General features: G+C 38.8%; 1 protein-coding gene across 2 annotated transcripts in view; it reads left to right on the top strand.

Moving 5' to 3' along the window:
• Nucleotides 1-73: 73 nt before the first annotated feature.
• The window catches only part of FNTA (farnesyltransferase, CAAX box, alpha), a 29,809-nt gene continuing 13,127 nt past the window's right edge, over nt 74-16,755 (top strand). Inside the window, exons 1-5 of one of the 2 annotated variants that reach the window (XM_012001036.1) lie at nt 74-97; nt 2,303-2,388; nt 7,424-7,538; nt 12,897-13,001; nt 15,120-15,246. In XM_012001036.1, coding sequence (XP_011856426.1) covers nt 12,949-13,001; nt 15,120-15,246 — 180 coding nt within the window. In that variant the 5' untranslated portion in view covers nt 74-97; nt 2,303-2,388; nt 7,424-7,538; nt 12,897-12,948. Of the gene's footprint in view, nt 98-2,136; nt 2,389-7,423; nt 7,539-12,896; nt 13,002-15,119; nt 15,247-16,755 lie in introns of those variants that run through there. The other variant, XM_012001035.1, reaches the window with a different exon arrangement.

Raw genomic sequence — 16,755 nt, 5'->3', positions numbered from 1 at the left:
ACCGCGGGGACGCGGAGCAGCGAGGTCTCGGCTTCCCTCCTCCTTTAAGCCACGCGGAAACTGCTGCACCCTGGACCGCACTCGTTCAGCTGTTCAGGTGTCGCGATTCGTAAATACAAGAAATTTCCCGCTCTCTTTCACGGCCCCAGAACGCTGTGCCGCTAACAACCAGTGAATACCCAAGGGCTAGGGTGCAGTTCTGGTAGCCGGGCAGGAAACCAGGGCCAGATTTGCTCACCCTAAAAACGAGATGTGAGGCTCGTTCCCTTGGCTGGCTCTGCTTGGAGCACTGAGACATTTTCATCCAATCCATATTTTAGCGCCTCGTATCAGCCAGGCTAAAGGCTGAAAAGAGATTTGCTGCTGAACCTCTCTTAAGCCTCCCTGCATCGCCTCGTAGGTAATACAAGTGATGTGTACTGGGGACTGCGGTAACTTTCTTGCCTCTATCACCCCGTCTTTGCTGACGCCCAGTTCCATCAGTTCTTTGCTTTCAGATGGTAATGCTGATTCCCTAATTCCCTGTGAACCTGCAGAGATAATCGCCTTAGGTCTTCTGTAGTTCTAGGTAAACCCATTCGATGGTTTGTTTACCTTGATTTTATGAATAAGTCGTAAAAGCCACTACCCAGATTTTTTTTTTTTTTTTTTACTAAAGATAATGTTTTATTGATTTAAATTGGTAGCCCCATAACCCTCAAGTCGGCTCTCTGGATTGTGAAATACTCAGGTTCTCACATGACTGTGTGTGATTCCCTAGTGACTAAATGACAGCATTACTTTTCCCAGGCCATTCCCCCAGACTCTAGGTGTCACGTCTTTGGTCATGATTTCTCTTGTAGTTCTCTTTGTATAATGGACGCAGTTTCTAGCATTGGATGCCACAGAATATCTCCTGTCAATAGCTGATCATTATAGAGAAATAAAAAGTGAAAGGCGTCTCAGGCCTGTAATCCCAGCACTTTGGGAGGCTGAGGTGGGCGGATCACCTAAGGTGAGGAGTTCCAGACTAGCCTGGCCAACATGGTGAAACCCTGTCTCTACTAAAAGTACAAAAATTAGCCGGGCGTGGTGGCGTGCACCTGTAATTCCAGCTACTTGGGAGGCTGAAGCAGGAGAATCACTTGAACCCAGGAGGCAGAGGTTTCAGTGAGCCGAGATTGCGCCATTGCACCCCAGCCTGGTCAAGAGCTCTGTCTCAAAAAAGAAATAAAAATGAAAGGAAAAGAATATAAGTGAAAGTGTTTAAGAGAAATTTGGTCACACTGGGTAGTTCACAGAAATTTCTGTAAGCACTCACTGTTGTCACTATACAGTTATTTTAGTATTGCTTATTAAGTAGTCATTGAATGCCGCCTGGGTGCTGTGATGTTTTAAGCGCTTAACGTCTGTTACCTCATTTAATCCTCCAAAGACCCTTCTAAGGTTGGTAGGTAATAATATTGCCCTGATTTTATAAATGATGAAACTGAGGCCCAAATAAGTAACTTTCTGAAGGTCACACAGCTAGTAAGTGCTAGAGCCAGTGTTACAACTTAGGCAGTTGTCAGATTCCAGAGCCTGCTTTCTTATTAGTGATCACCTGCGCCACCTCTTGAGTAAATTAATAGTGCTTATTTTTATCTTAAAATGTCAATTCCTAGTATTTTGTTATTCAAACGTTTTAAAAATGCTGACTCAAAGAATCTTATTAGACCAATGAGTTAGATTGATTTCTAAGTTAAAAATACTGTGAGGCCGGGCATGGTGGCTCATACCTGTAATCCTAGCACTTTGGGAGGCCGAGGCAGGCGGATCACCAGGTTAAGTTATTGAGACCATCCTGGCCAACATGGTGAAACCGCATCTCTACTAAAAATACAAAAATTAGCTGGGGGTGGTGGCGCACGCCTGTAGTCCCGGCTACTGGGGAGGCTGAGACAGAAGAATCTGTTGAACCCTGGAGGCGGAGGTTGCAGCGAGCCGAGATCACACCACTGCACTCCAGCCTGGGTGACAGAGCCAGACTCCTCAAAAAAAAAAAAAAAAAAAATCAGAAAACTGTGTACTCGCTGCAAAAACTTATAAAACTTTAAATTTGAAAACTGTTGATTAACTGTTCATCTGAGGGTTATTTGTTTTAATTTTACTTTAATAGTTTAATATGTAAAGCATATTGGCAAAACTTTGTCATGAAGAATCCAACCATGATTGCATTATGAGCCCTGTAAGTTACTAATGTCAATGTAAGTTTTAAAAACACTAGAGTTCTTTTTCTTCTGTATTTGAATGTAACCACTGGTTGGGAAATGTCTGTTTTCAGGGACAGAGCAGAATGGGCTGATATAGATCCAGTGCCGCAGAATGATGGCCCCAGTCCCGTGGTCCAGATCATTTATAGTGACAAATGTAAGTTTGTTTATATTAGGAAAAGGTCTGTAAGTTAAACTTAGTAGCAGAATTGGAATTCACAACTATGTAGCAAGGTAGATGACAAATTTCTGTCTAATAAAAATCTGAATGACTTAAGATGAGTTAATTTTGTGTGTTTTTTTATGTATGATTTATCTTTATGATTAAAAGTTTTATTTTGCCCAAAGACTGGACATATTCTAAATAATAAACGTTACAGTATAATAGGTAATAGCTACTATGTGATTGTGGTTTTCTTTTTTTTGCTGGAGACTCCACCGCCTGGGAGATTGTGCATGTAGCACACAATGTAAATGAGTTACTGTTTTTAGAATAAACTTTGGTTGCTGAAACATCAGCATTTAAAAATATATTTTGGCAGTGAAGTGTTCGGCTCAGTTGGAATACATTTATTGATATTAAAATGAGTAGTTTTTTTCTTTGACAAAATATTCTTTTATAATGTGAAAATGTAAATTGAAGGTCATGGAAATGTTAATTGTTCTTCTAGGAAAGGGAAAATGAATAAAATGGAATGATAGTTTTGTAATTTTATGTATACATATTTCTTTCAGTTAAGTCTTTACTAAGATCATTCTTTTACAAAAGCGTTTTTTTCTGATAATAAAATGACAATGTTTAAAAAAGAATAATGATGCAGAGGTTTGCCTTATTAAGTATGCAGATATATTACTAAACTTCAGTGGAAGTAGCACAGAAATAGGTAAGTAAGGACTCTAGAAATAGATCCTCACTCTATGAAAGCTTAATATGTGATAAAAAGGACATTTTATACCTTTATGAAAAGGGTGGATTAATCAAATAATGGTTGGAACAGTTGGCTGTGCACTTAGATAAAAGCAGAATTGTATCCCTATCATTCTTACGACGAAGAAGGTATTATTAGGCATTTTGTAAACCTCAGAATTGATTAAGGAAAAGGTCAGAATATATAACTGCACGAAAATGCAAAACTCTCATATGTTGAGAGATATTACATGTGAAGAGACAATTCACGAAATAGAAATATCTATGAAGAGATATTAACCTTACTAGTGATTGGAGAAATATAAACCATAACTTTTTCAGATTCATAAGTACTTATAACAGAGATGTTGGGGAAAACTAATATAATCATATGTTTCCATTGAGGATAAATTAATAACCTTTTTTGCAAGGCATAAAATTAACATTTTGGGCCAGGCTCGTTGGCTCACGCCTGTAATCCCAGCACTTTGGGAGGCCGAGGCAGGCAGATCACCTAAGGTCAGGAGTTCGAGACTAGCCTGGCCAACATGGTGAAACCCTGTCTCTACTAAAAATACAAAAATTAGCTGAGCGTGGTGGCAGCTACCCGTACCCCAGCTACTTGGGAGGCTGAGGCAGGAGAATCGCTTGAACCCGAGAGGTGGAGGTTGCAATGAGCCAAGATGGTGCCATTGCACCCTAGTCTGGGCAACGAGCAAAACTCTCTCTCAAAAAAATATGTATTTATGTATATATATATAACATAGTGAATTCTTACATACACCATGGTTAGAAACCCTGAAGGAAAAGATAAGTTTTAACCTGTCAACCATTTATAGACAGATATATCAATTTAAAACTTACACAGCAGAAGAAACCACAAGCAAGTTAAAAAGCAAGCAGCAGTGTGGAAGAAGATACGTCACTTAAACAGTATCCATATTAAAACTAAGAGGTTTCTACAACAGGATAAGGAGACAGTGTAATGAAAAAATGGACAAAGGGTATGAACTGGCAATTCACAGAAAAGAAAATGCCATTGGCCAATAAAATAGGAGGAAGAATCCCTTATCATTAGGAATGACACGTTAAAATGAGAATTCCATTTTCTATCCATGATTTAAGTGGCAGAAATGAAAACTCTTATGATATTAGGTATGAAGATATATGAAGAGCTCCATGTATTTCATATGGGAGTTTTCATATGTTTAGCCGTTTTGGAAAGCAGTTTGGTATATCTGTTAAAACTGGAAAATGCACTTACCTTACAACCTAGCAGTGTTGCTTCTAATTTAATATTCTGGGTTCATTCTGGCACATGGCATGAGAAGATATGCACAGGAGGTTAAACATTTGGGAGTATATTTGTGAGAGAACTTTCTAGAGCTGGAATTACTGGGTCAAAGAGGATGTAAATTTTAATGATTTGTTGTAGAAGTTTTTATACTGGTTTACCCTACCTTTAATAATGTATGAGTGAAAAATGCAAAGCCCAGACTTTGGAGCCAGACCATCTGGTTCACATTCTAACTTCACATTTTACTGACTGTGTAATCTTGGACAAGTTATTTAACGCCTATGTGCCTTTGTTTCCACCTGTGTAAAATGAGGATCTTGATAGTAACTGTAGGTGTAGTAAATTATTCACATAAAATAATAGAATACTTTCTGGTTCATAGTAAGCACTATATATGTTAGCTACTATAATTTGCAGCATTTTTTTTAAAAAGCAAGATATTGGAAGCTATGCCCATCTTTTGGAGAAATGGATAAAATGTATCATTGTCATACAGTTGAATACTATATAACCATTAAGAGGATTTAGATCTATTATAACATGAACAGATCTCAGAAACAATAAAAAAGTCAAAGTTTTAGAAACTTTAAGCATGACAATATGTTGTTTATATTTTTGTTGTTGTTGAGATAGAGTTTCACTCTCGTTGCCCAGGCTAGAGTGCAATGGCGCAATCTTGGCTCACTGCAACCTCCGCCTCCCGTGTTCAAGTGATTCTCCTGCCTCAGCCTCCTGAGTAGCTACACCACGCCTGGCTAGTTTTGCATTTTTAGCAGAAACGGGGTTTATCCATGTTGGTTAGGCTGGTCTTGAACTCCCGACCTCAGGTGATCCGCCCACCTCGGCCTCCCAGAATGCTGGGATTACAGGCGTGAGCCATCGCACCTGGTCTGTTGTTTATAATTTTTGAATTAAAAGAATAATGTTGTTTCATTTTACCTTTTACATTGAATTGGATTTTGGTTGTTTACCTAGGAACCTGAGGCTTTGGAGCTATCCCAGCCTGATAGCCTCCCAGTTTATTTTATCAGTGTGCATATGTATGTGTGTATGTTTTGTGTGTGTGTGCGTGCGTGTAAAATAATGTATTTTATATATATACATGATATACTAGTTAACATGTTATCATTTTGTTTTAAATTTAAATTATTTGGAAACTTGGTTCTTTTTGTTTTTTGAGACAGAGTTTCGCTCTTGTTGCCCAGGCTGGAGTACAATGATGTGATCTCGCCTCACTGCAACCTCTATCTCCCAGTTTCAATTGATTCTCATGTTTCAGCCTCCCGAGTAGCTGGGATTACAGGCATGTGCGACCACGCCTGGCTAATTTTTGTATTTTTAGTAGAGATGGGGTTTCACCATGTTGGTCAGGCTGGTCTCGAGCTTCTGACCTCAAGTGATGCACCCACCTTGGCCTCCCAGGGTGCTGAGATTACAGGCCTGAGCCACTACTCAAATTCAACTTTTTAAATATAGTGATTAGAACCAGGTAACCTTTGCATAACTCAGAATTTTGTGAAGAGGAGTAATTGCTCATATTCTTATCCAGTATTTTCACTTTCAGTATTATAGGCTAAAAGGAAAAACTGTTTCTCTGTAGTCAAAATACTTTGACACCAAATGTTTGGAATTTTCACACGAAGCAATTTTCTGTAGACACCAACTAGTTGCCCTACAATTTAATTCAGTTCTGACATTACCCAGACAGACCCCATAGGCCTAGGGATCAGTGCTGCAACATCCATCCCACTTGAGATGCCATTGCAAGTAGTGGGTCCTCACATTACCCACATCTAATATTCTACTTGGCTATAAATGACCCCTTCCTGTTTTTTTCTTTTCAGAGACAGGCTCTCACTATGTTACTCAGCCTGGTCTCAAACTCTTGGGCTCAAGCAGTCCTCCTGCCTCAGCCTCTCGAGTAGCTGAGATTACAGGTGCAGACCACCATACCTGGCAGTTCCTTATTTTTTTTTTTTTTGAGACAGTGTTGCACTGTCACCCAGGCTGGTTGCTTGCGATCATGGCTCACTGCAGCCTTGACCCCCCAGGCTCAAGCGATCCTCCTACCTCCGCCTCCCGAGTAGCTGTGACTGCAGGCCTGGATCACCACACCTGATTAATTTCTATACTTTTTTGTAGAGGCAGGGTTTCACTATGTTGCCCAGGCTGATTTCAAACTGCTAGGTTCAAGTGATCTGCCTGCCTCTCAGTCTTTTGTTTTTTATGTAACCCAGTGCTCCCAATAAATATCCTTGGATACTTGCACACATATGGGAGTATATTTGTGAGAGAACTTTCTAGAGCTGGAATTACTGGGTCAAAGAGGATGTAAATTTTAATTATTTGTTGTAGAAGTTTTTATACTAGTTTACATTATCTTTAATAATGTATGAGTGAAAAATGGAAAACCCAGAATGTGATGGGATCTCGTTTGCATAAAAAATGAAGGATGGAATTAGGCTATATACTTGTAGATGCATAGAATATATTTGGAAGGATACACTAGAATGAGTTAATAATGGTTGCTTCTAGGGAGGAGGATTGGGAATTTAGTGGAATGGAAATCTAGCGTGAACCTTTTTGTACTGTTTGAGTTTTCTGCCTTTGGGTGGGCATATTTTTCAGTTAAAATTCTGATCAGAATAAAATGTCAGAAAAACAGGTATATGAATATATTTGAATATATGCACCCCTAATTTTCCTTTTATACATAAGGTCTATGGGAGATTTGGAATCTGGCATTAACTCATATGCGCACACGTAAGCAGTAAGCATACGGTTATACATAAATAGCCCATGCTTTTTGTGGCTGTGACACTAGGGCATTATCAGGGTGGGGCCACAGCCACTTGACTCTTTATTTTGCTTCTTGGTATAAATGATACACAGGCAAATAAAATATCTTTATAGGTATAGTGACATTATACATTATAGTGCTAACTTTAAGTAAGATGATCCTAATGTAGTTGTGTGCTCTATCTCTAGTTAGAGATGTTTATGATTACTTCCGAGCTGTCCTGCAGCGTGATGAAAGAAGTGAACGAGCTTTTAAGCTAACCCGGGATGCTATTGAGTTAAATGCAGCCAATTATACAGTGTGGTAAGTAATACACATCATCAGTATTCCCTGCTTAAATGTTTTACTTCAAGTGGCTTTTCTTTTTTTAAACTGCACTTTTCTTTTTTTAAACTGTACTTTAATTTTTTTAAACTGTACTTTATTTTTTTTTGAAGGGGGGAGGGAGTTTCACTTTTGTTGCCCAGGCTGGAGTACAATTGGTGCAGTCTTGGCCCACTGCATCCTCTGCCTCCTGGGTTCCAGTGAGTTTCCTGCCTCAGCCTTCTGAGTAACTGGGATTACAGGCGCCCACCACCACGCCTGGCTAATTTTTTTTGTATTTTTAGTAGAGACACGGTTTCACCATGTTGGCCAAGCTGGTCTTGAAATCCTGACCTCAGGTAATCCACTCCCTGCAGCCTCCTAAAGTGTTTGGATTACAGGTGTGAGCCACTGCGCCTGGCCTTTAATTTCTATCAAAATAGCAATTCGCGTGTGGGTTTAAAAGTTAAGCTGCGTGAAAAGTAGCGATCTCCAGTCCATTCCCTCCCACTGCCAGTCCCACTCTGCAGAGATGGTAACTCTTAGGGATTTTTTTCTTGAATTAACCTCCATATTCTAGATAATTTGCTTAATTGGTTTTATTTTTTTCATTTCATTTTATTTTATTTTATTTTAGTTTATCTTATTTTTTATTTTTATTTTTGAGATGGAGTCTTGATTTGTCACCCAGGCTGCAGTGCGATGGCGTGATCTCGGCTCACTGCAACTTGTGCCTCAAGGGTTCAACCGATTCTCCTGCCTCAGCCTCTCCAGTAGCTGGGATTACAGGCACACACCACCATGCCCGGCTAATTTTTGTATTTTTAGTAGAAACGGGATTTCACCATGTTGGTCAGGCTGGCCTCCATGTCCTGACCTTGTGATCCGCCCACCTGAGCCTTCCAAAGTGCTGGGATTACAGATATGAACTGCTGTGCCCGGCTTATGTTTTTCCTTTAAAACATTATTCCTTCTGTGAAAGATGGTTCGTTCTCCACTACCCTCCCTACATCACAAATGAGCACTCAGTTTATGTCCATGCTGACACACTATTTTTTTTTTTTTTTTTTGAGACGGAGTTTCACTCTTTTTGTCCAGGTTGAAGTGCAATGGTGTGATCTCGGCTCACTGCAACCTCTGCCTTCAGGTTCAATCAGTTCTCCTGCCTCAGCCTCCCAGGTATCTGGGATTACAGCCATGCGCCCCCACACCCGTCTGATTTTGTATTTTTAGTAGAGATGGGGTTTCACCATGTTACTCAGGCTGGTCTCGACCTTCAGACCTCAGGTGATCCCACCCGCCTCATCCTCCCAAAGTGTTGGGATTACAGGCATAAGCCACTGTGCCCGGCTGCTGACCCACATTTAATAGTGTAATTACATTCCCTCTGTCATTTTTGTTTTCTTTGTACCAGTAAGTAATTTGTCTTCCAGATGCTCTGATATATGTGAAGTGTCATTTTTCTATTGAACACAGGTCATCCTTCAGTTCCATTTTTCTCTTCACCAGTTGGATGCTACATAGCTGGTCTTCAGCTCATTTGTGTGTTAGATCCCCTGTGTCCTAGATCCCATACCTTTCTCTTTCTTGATTCACTTTCTCATTTTATAGAGCATATCATTGAATAGAAGGATGGAAAATAATTTTTGAGATTTATACAATTAAAAATCATTAGTCTCCCTTCAACTTTAGTAATAAAATTCTAGATTGGACATTATTTTCACTCAGTATTTTAAAACTCTTTTTCTGTTTCTCTTAGCTTCTTTTCAGCTTGAGAAGATTTCCATTCCTTTGTTTAAAACTTTTCTTTTTCTCTTTATGTTCTGGGGATTCTTCTGTGTTCTTCTGATAATTTCTTCTCTTTCCTCTGTTTTCTTTTTCTGAAATGCCTTTTAGTTCTATGTTGTATCTCCTGGATTTTTTTTTTTTTTTTTTTTTTGAGATGGAGTTTCAATCTGTCGCCCAGGCTGGAGTGCAGTGGCGCAATCTTGGCTCACTGCAAGCTCTGCTTCCTGGGTTCATGCCATTCTCCTGTCTCAGCCTTCCGAGTAGCTGGAACTACAGGCACCTGCCACCACCCCCAGCTAATTTTGTTTTTGTATTTTTAGTAGAGACGGAGTTTCCCTGTGTTAGCCAGGATGGTCTCGATCTCCCGACCTCATGATCTGCCCACCTCAGCCTCCCAAAGTGCTGGAATTACAGGCGTGAGCCACCACGCCCGGCCTTCTCCTGGATTTTTCTTATTTTCATTTGTTTATGTTTTTATTTACTTTTGAGATATTTCATCAATTTTATTTTCTAACTTGTATGGGTTTTTAAAGATTCTGCATACAGTTTTAATTTGGGGGAGCTGTTTTTTTGTTCTCTGAATATTTTTTTTAAATAGCATCGTGTGTGTGTGTTTTGTTTTTTTAATTTCATGGACGTGAGATCTTTTCATCTCTTTTGTTCTCTTTCACATAAATATTTTTCTCAATGGTTGGTAATTTTTGATTTTCTCTTTTTGCGTATGAGAGAGACAGGAAAAATCCTGATTGGAAGCCTTGTATGTGGCAGGATTTATCAGTTGGAGGGCTTCACTGTGAAGTTACTGAGTGGGGGATGTGGCTGTGTTGTAGTGAAATCTCACTTGTCAGTATTTAAGTCTTTTCTCTTGGACAGTGTGTCTCTCAAAGAGTATTAAGTGGTTTATTGCCTCAGTAATGTACATTTGACTGCCATAGTTCTGAGGGGTTAGGCAGGGGAAATGATAGGAGAGTCTCACTGTTTAGGATATCAACTTTTTGCTTTTTTGCAAATCTTATCCTGTTGCAATTTGAAATAGAAACTTTTTTTTTTCTAACTTTGTATATCAACATTTTAAATGTCCTTATTTCCACCCTTTAACTCACCCTGCCTTCCAATGTGCCTTGTAACCCATTCTGCTTCAGATTTTTCCAGAGAATAAAGCCACTTGTCTCCTGCCCAAGACAGGATGTCACTTCTGCTCAGGGTAGTGGGAACGGTCTTGGCCACCAAGGACTCTTTCTATAGACTTTCCACTGCTTTTAGTCCCACCTTTGACCCCCAGTTTTAGAAATATGTCATACCTCTGACTTCTGGAATTTTTTTAAAGTCTTATTCTATTTTTTAGTCAGTTAAATCTTGTCTATCTGCTTACACTTCCCATAGTGTCGTTGACCTCTTCCAGTTGCTGTGGTGTCTTTGTCCCTGATTCTCTTTGTTCTTGTGGGTTTATTCCTTTGTTGTCATTTTACTGGGGTTTTATTAGGGAGTGAGAATAAACTTGTTTACTTAATCTACCCTGTTTAACTGGAATTCTCAGTGTGTTTCATCATTTTTGGAACTTAGATTACACTTAAAGATTTCCTGCGAGTTTATTGCTGTTTTGAAAGAAGCAGTATACCTGGAATCAATTACCGATAAAAGCCAAGGGCTTATATTTACATGCTTTGGGAAGTCTACTGTTTGTTTTTTTTTTTTTTTTTTTGAATAATAATGGGGAGAAATACTCTCTCCTGTTTAGCGTTTTATTTTATTTTATTTCTATTAATTTTTTTGAGATGGAGTCTCATGCTGTTACCCATTGGAGTACAGTGACATGATCTTGGCTCACTGCAACCTCTGCCTCCCGGGTTCAAGCGATTCTTGTGCCGCAGTGTCGCAAATAGCTGGAATTACAGGTGTCTGACACCACACCCAGCTAATTTTTGTATTTTTGTTTGTTCATTTGTTTGTTTTTTGAGACGGAGTCTCGCTCTGTCACCCAGGCTGTAGTGCAGTGGTGTAATCATTGCTCACTACAACCTCTGACTCCTGGGTTCAAGCGAGTCTCCTGCCTCAGTCTCCCGAGTAGCTGGGACTACAGGTGCATGCCACCAAGCCCAGCTAATGTTTTCGTGTTTTTAGTAGAGATGGGGTTTTACCATGTTAGCCAGGATGGTCTCAATCTCCTGACCTCGTGATCTGCCCACCTCGGCTTCCCAAAGTGCTGGGATTACAGGCTAATTTTTGTATTTTTAGTAGAGATGGGGTTTTGCCATGGTAGCCAGGCTGGTCTCAAACTCCTGACCTTGAGTGATCTGCTGCCTCGGCCTCCCAAAGTGAGCAGTTCATTTTAAAAGCTAATAAAATTAGGTCCTGGAATGTCCCTTACTATATATTGAGTTAAAAATTTTGAAGTAAAACTAGACCAGAACTAACGACGTCTTTAGGAAAATTGTGTGGTGGTGGTGGTGGTGGTTAAACCCCACCTATGGGGAATTTAAAGACAAACTTGTTTCATTTACAAGTAGCATTTTTGTGGTGGTTCTAAAAGTAAATATTTTGTTAATGTGTATAATAGAATTAATTTCTTATATGTATAATGTATCTACACGAACAAGGTATACTGTATAGGGAAAGAAATGTCTTTGATTCTCATGTTATAGAACACTGGTGACCAGAGTAGTACCTGAATATAATTTTAGTTGGTTGTCTGTCATTACTTAAGAATAAGAAATTTACTTTTCTTCTATCTCATACTTGTTACCTTTCACTATTTTTTTCTTTTTGAGACGGAGTTTCACTCTTGTTGCCTGGTCTGGAGTGCAATGGCATGATCTCGGCTTACCGCAGCCTCTGCCTTCTGGGTTCAAGTGATTCTCCTGCCTCAGCCTCCCAGGTAGCTGGGATTACAGGCATGCACCACCTTGCCAGCTAATTTTGTATTTTTAGTAGAGACAGGGTTTCTCCATGTCGGTTAGGCTGGTCTCAAACTCCTGACCGCAGGTAATCTGCCTCTCAAAGTGCTGGGGTTACAGGCATGAGCCACCGCGCCCGGCCACCTTTCACTGTTTTTACTAAAAGGGCTTGATTTCTTCCAGTGACCAGATAGTCGTATGAATTTGGACACTCACAAGCAGTTAAATTGTTAAATTTTTTTTTTTTTCTTTTTTTTGGGGTGGAATCTCCCTCTGTCGCCCAGGCTAGAGTGCAGTGGCGTGATCTTGGCTCACTGCAACCTCTGCCTCCTGGGTTCAGGCAATTCTGCTTCAGCCTCACCGAGCAACTGGGACTACAGGCGTGCACCACCATGCCCAGCTAATTTTTTTTTGTATTTTTAGTAGAGACGAGGTTTCACCACATTGGCAAGGATGGTCTTGAACTCGACCTCATGTGATCCGCACACCTTGGCCTCCCAAAGTGCTGGGATTACAGGCATGAGCCACTATGCCTGGCCTATATAATTGTTAAATTATACAGATTACCTGACAAAAATTTATCTAACTCTATTGCTGACTTGTAGTTGTATTTGACATTGTTATTAGGCAACTTCTGTGGAATAATGCGACTTTGGATGTTTTATGTTTGCCCTAGGCATTTCCGGAGAGTTCTCTTAAAGTCACTTCAGAAGGATCTACATGAGGAAATGAACTACATCACTGCAATAATTGAGGAGCAGCCCAAAAACTATCAAGTTTGGTAAGTTTGGAGTCTTGCCGTGTCTCCCAGGCTGGAATACAGTGGCGTAATCTTGGCTCACTGCAGCCTCTGCCTCCCAGGTTCAAGTGATTCTCCAGCTTCAGCCTCCTGGGTAGCTGGGATTACAGGCACATGCCACCACACCTGGCTAATTTTGTATTTTTAGTAGAGATGGGGTTTTGCCATGTTGGCCAGGCTGGTCTCGAACTTCTGACCTCAGGTGATCTGCCAGCCTCAGCCTCCCAAAGTGCTGGAATTACAGGTGTGAGCCATCCTGCCTGGCCTAGAATTTTATTTAAAAACTACCACTCTAGCCAGGTGCAGTGGCTCATGCCTGTAATCCCAGCAGTTTGGGAGGCTGAGGCGAGCGAATCACTTTAGTTCAGGAGTTCAAGACCAGCCTGGCCAACATTGGTGAATCCCTGTCTCTACTAAAAATACAAAAATTTAACCAGGTGTGGTGGCACGCCTGTAATCCCTGCTACTCAGGAGGCTGAGTCAGGAGAATCACTTTAACCCGGGAGGTGGAGGTTGCAGTGAGCTGAGATCACACCACTGCACTCCAGCCTGGGTGACTGAGTGAGACTCTGTCTGAAAAAAAATAAATAAATAAAAAATTAAAAAACTAAAAACTTTACCATTGTAGCCTCTTGATTACAAGATTGTTGTATTTCTAAGAAATTACATTATAAAATAATTGGTTTAATGAGAAAAGAGATTAAATGGAGAGTGTCATACCCTCACTAAAGTTATTTACCCTGTGGAATTAAGGTGCTTTTATGTAAAAATCTGTAGCTATAAAATTCTGACATCACAGGCATTAGTATTTGATTACATCGTGTTTTTGCTAAAGAGAAATTGTTTTTCTTTTCTGGATACTGCAGACAGTGTCATTAGCACTTCATCACCCACTGTTATGTAAAACAAAACCACTCAAAGTAGCTGCTACAGTAAGCCCAGCAGTTTTTAAATTGTTGTACATTTCTAGTTGTCCATTCTGTTCGTTTTATAACCATTATAATACAGGTAATGCAAATTATGTATCCCAGTTAACTAATCACTTTTATTAACTTCTAACTATGAAAACTTATGCTTTAACATAAAGCCCTGTAATTCCTTAAATCGGAGAACATCAGCGTGGACTTTTTCTTCCTCAGTTTGATATCCTGGAGGATCTCATTCTTAGCTTTCTAAATTACTGAACTCACCAGCAACCTGGAAAAATAAAATGCAGGTAGTGTTCATTGACTTGGAGGATTTCTAAAATAAATTTGGAAACCTTCTGTCTAGGCTTTTGTTTTTGGTAGTATCTTGTGTTAATCTGTAAGACAAATTTTTAAATTTTCCAGGCATGTAGAATAGTCATTAAGCATTAAATCCTTCCTTTTTTCCTATTATTCTGCTCACTTTTTGTTGAATGAATGTTATACTCTAATAGATTTTTTAAAGATCCATTTTGAGAGAGAGTTCACTAACCATATAATTCCCTCATTCAAAGTATATAATTCAGTGTTTTTTAGTATATATACAGATCTGTACAATCATTACCATAGTGAAGTTTAGAACATTTTCACTAATAGAGTTCTATAAATATTTCAGCCAAAGAAAAAAATGGAACCCAATATAAAATAAGCCTTAAGTGTTTTCCTAGTACAGAAACTCCTCTGTTGACAGCTTGCAACTTGTCATAGCTACTTGCCGGTGTAGCAGTGAATTCAGTTCTGCCCACTAATTTGTAGACTGAGAAACTGCTTGTTTGGTGACACTTTGCACTTAGGGAAAATTGATAGGTGTTTGTTAAGTAGAGAAACTTACATATTTAATAAAATAATAGCACATTTTATCTTGTCTCTCATTATACAATCTAGTAATGTTTCTGAATTTTTTGGCACAATTTCATGGTTGTCGAAAGATACTACCAGATGTAGTTTGAGATAAACTATCTGATTTTTTTTCTTTTTTTTTTTTTGTGTGTGTTCCTTTTCTCTCCAGTAGAGTGTTGAGAATTAGAGGTGAATTTTTGTTTGTTGCATATCAGCTTTACAACATGTGCTGCTGATGTTTTAGTTCTTGGGTAAATTAACACAAAACTTCTCTCCCTTCTTCTCTGGGCTTTAGGCATCATAGGCGAGTATTAGTGGAATGGCTAAGAGATCCATCTCAGGAGCTTGAATTTATTGCTGATATTCTTAATCAGGATGCAAAGAATTATCATGCCTGGCAGCATCGACAATGGGTTATTCAGGTATTGCCTTTCTTGTACAGTGTTTGTCAGATTTTTATTTTTTTAACTGAACTAAATTACTCTTTTTTTAAAATTTTTTTTATTTTTTTATTTTTGAACTAAATTACTCTTAAAGTCTGTTTGTAAACCAAAACACACGCATATGTAGATCATTGCACACAATGTATAATAATTAAAAATTATTGGCCATGTTTGGTGGCTCATGTCTGTGATCCCAGTACTTTGGGAGGCCAAGGCAGGAGGATTGAGTGAGGCCAGGAGTTTGAGATCAGCCTGGGCAACAAGGTGAGACCCCCGTCTTTACAAAAAATAGAAAACTTAGCCAGGCATGGTGGCACACACCTGTTTTCGCAGCTGCTTGAGAGGCTGAGGCAGGAGGATTGCTTGAGCCCAAGAATTCGAGGTTGCAGTGAGCTATGATTACACCACTGCACTCTACCCTTGGCAACAGAGTGAGACCCCATCTATTAAAAAAAAAAAAGGGAAGAATTATTAAGGTAATTAAAACCTGACATCCTTCGTGTTAGCTAATCTTAATAATCTCTTTGGATATGGTACATTTTTAGTATTTTTTAGATTGAATTTGTATCATATTTGCTAACAAATTGAGTATAAAAAGTAGCATATTTTTACTACAGATGTATTATTTTAACTAACAGGTATATATAATATACATTAAGTTTTTTTCATATATAAACTTTGGAATATGATTTTACAGTAACTTAAATAAAACTTAATAAAAGTTAAGTTTTAATAAAAGTAACTTAAATAAAAACTTAATTTTATTTCTACCCACGTCAAAAGTTTTCTGCTAAATCCTGAATAGAATAGTTGTAACTCCCACTCTGGGTATTTTATTTATTTTAAACAGTTCTAGTATTGTTTCCTGTGAATTTTTTCCAGGAATTGCTACTTTCTGCACTATTCATTAGACCAAGAGCATTTCACCAAATATTTAAAACTTGAAAATGTTTAAACTTTTCCAAATTTGATTAAAGGGATAACGTATTCTAAAGGTATTCAATATTTTTACTTATTTCTGAAAAACTTAATCACATAAAGGCATACATTTTACACATACAGCTCTCTCCATCTACCACAGTAGATTAAGACATAGAACATAACCAGTATTTTTGAAAAGCTCCCTTAACTGACATGCTTCTTACGGAAATTATCATAAATGATTCCTATGAGAAAGGATTCCAGAATATCCCTTAATTGTGTTGTAGCTTATGCATTTCTATTTATTTTATAAAGTGTACATAATTGTCTTTGTTTTCATATTTGATATATTACGGTTTTATATGTTTCCAACATAATTTTTAAAAGGTAGTGATTTCAACTATAATGAATTCTGAAAACTGAACAGAGAATCTGTTCTATACATTTTAATATGCGAAAGGAAATAATTTGTCCCAAGTGGGACATATATACATCCTTTTTTTTTTTTGAGACGGAGTCTCGCTCTGTCACCCAGGCTGGAGTGCAGTGGCCGGATCTCAGCTCACT

This window comes from Mandrillus leucophaeus, unplaced genomic scaffold, assembly GCF_000951045.1.
Source record: "Mandrillus leucophaeus isolate KB7577 unplaced genomic scaffold, Mleu.le_1.0 Scaffold649, whole genome shotgun sequence".
NCBI classification, from domain to species: Eukaryota; Metazoa; Chordata; class Mammalia; order Primates; family Cercopithecidae; genus Mandrillus; species Mandrillus leucophaeus.
This window is presented reverse-complemented; position numbering and strand designations above follow the sequence as displayed.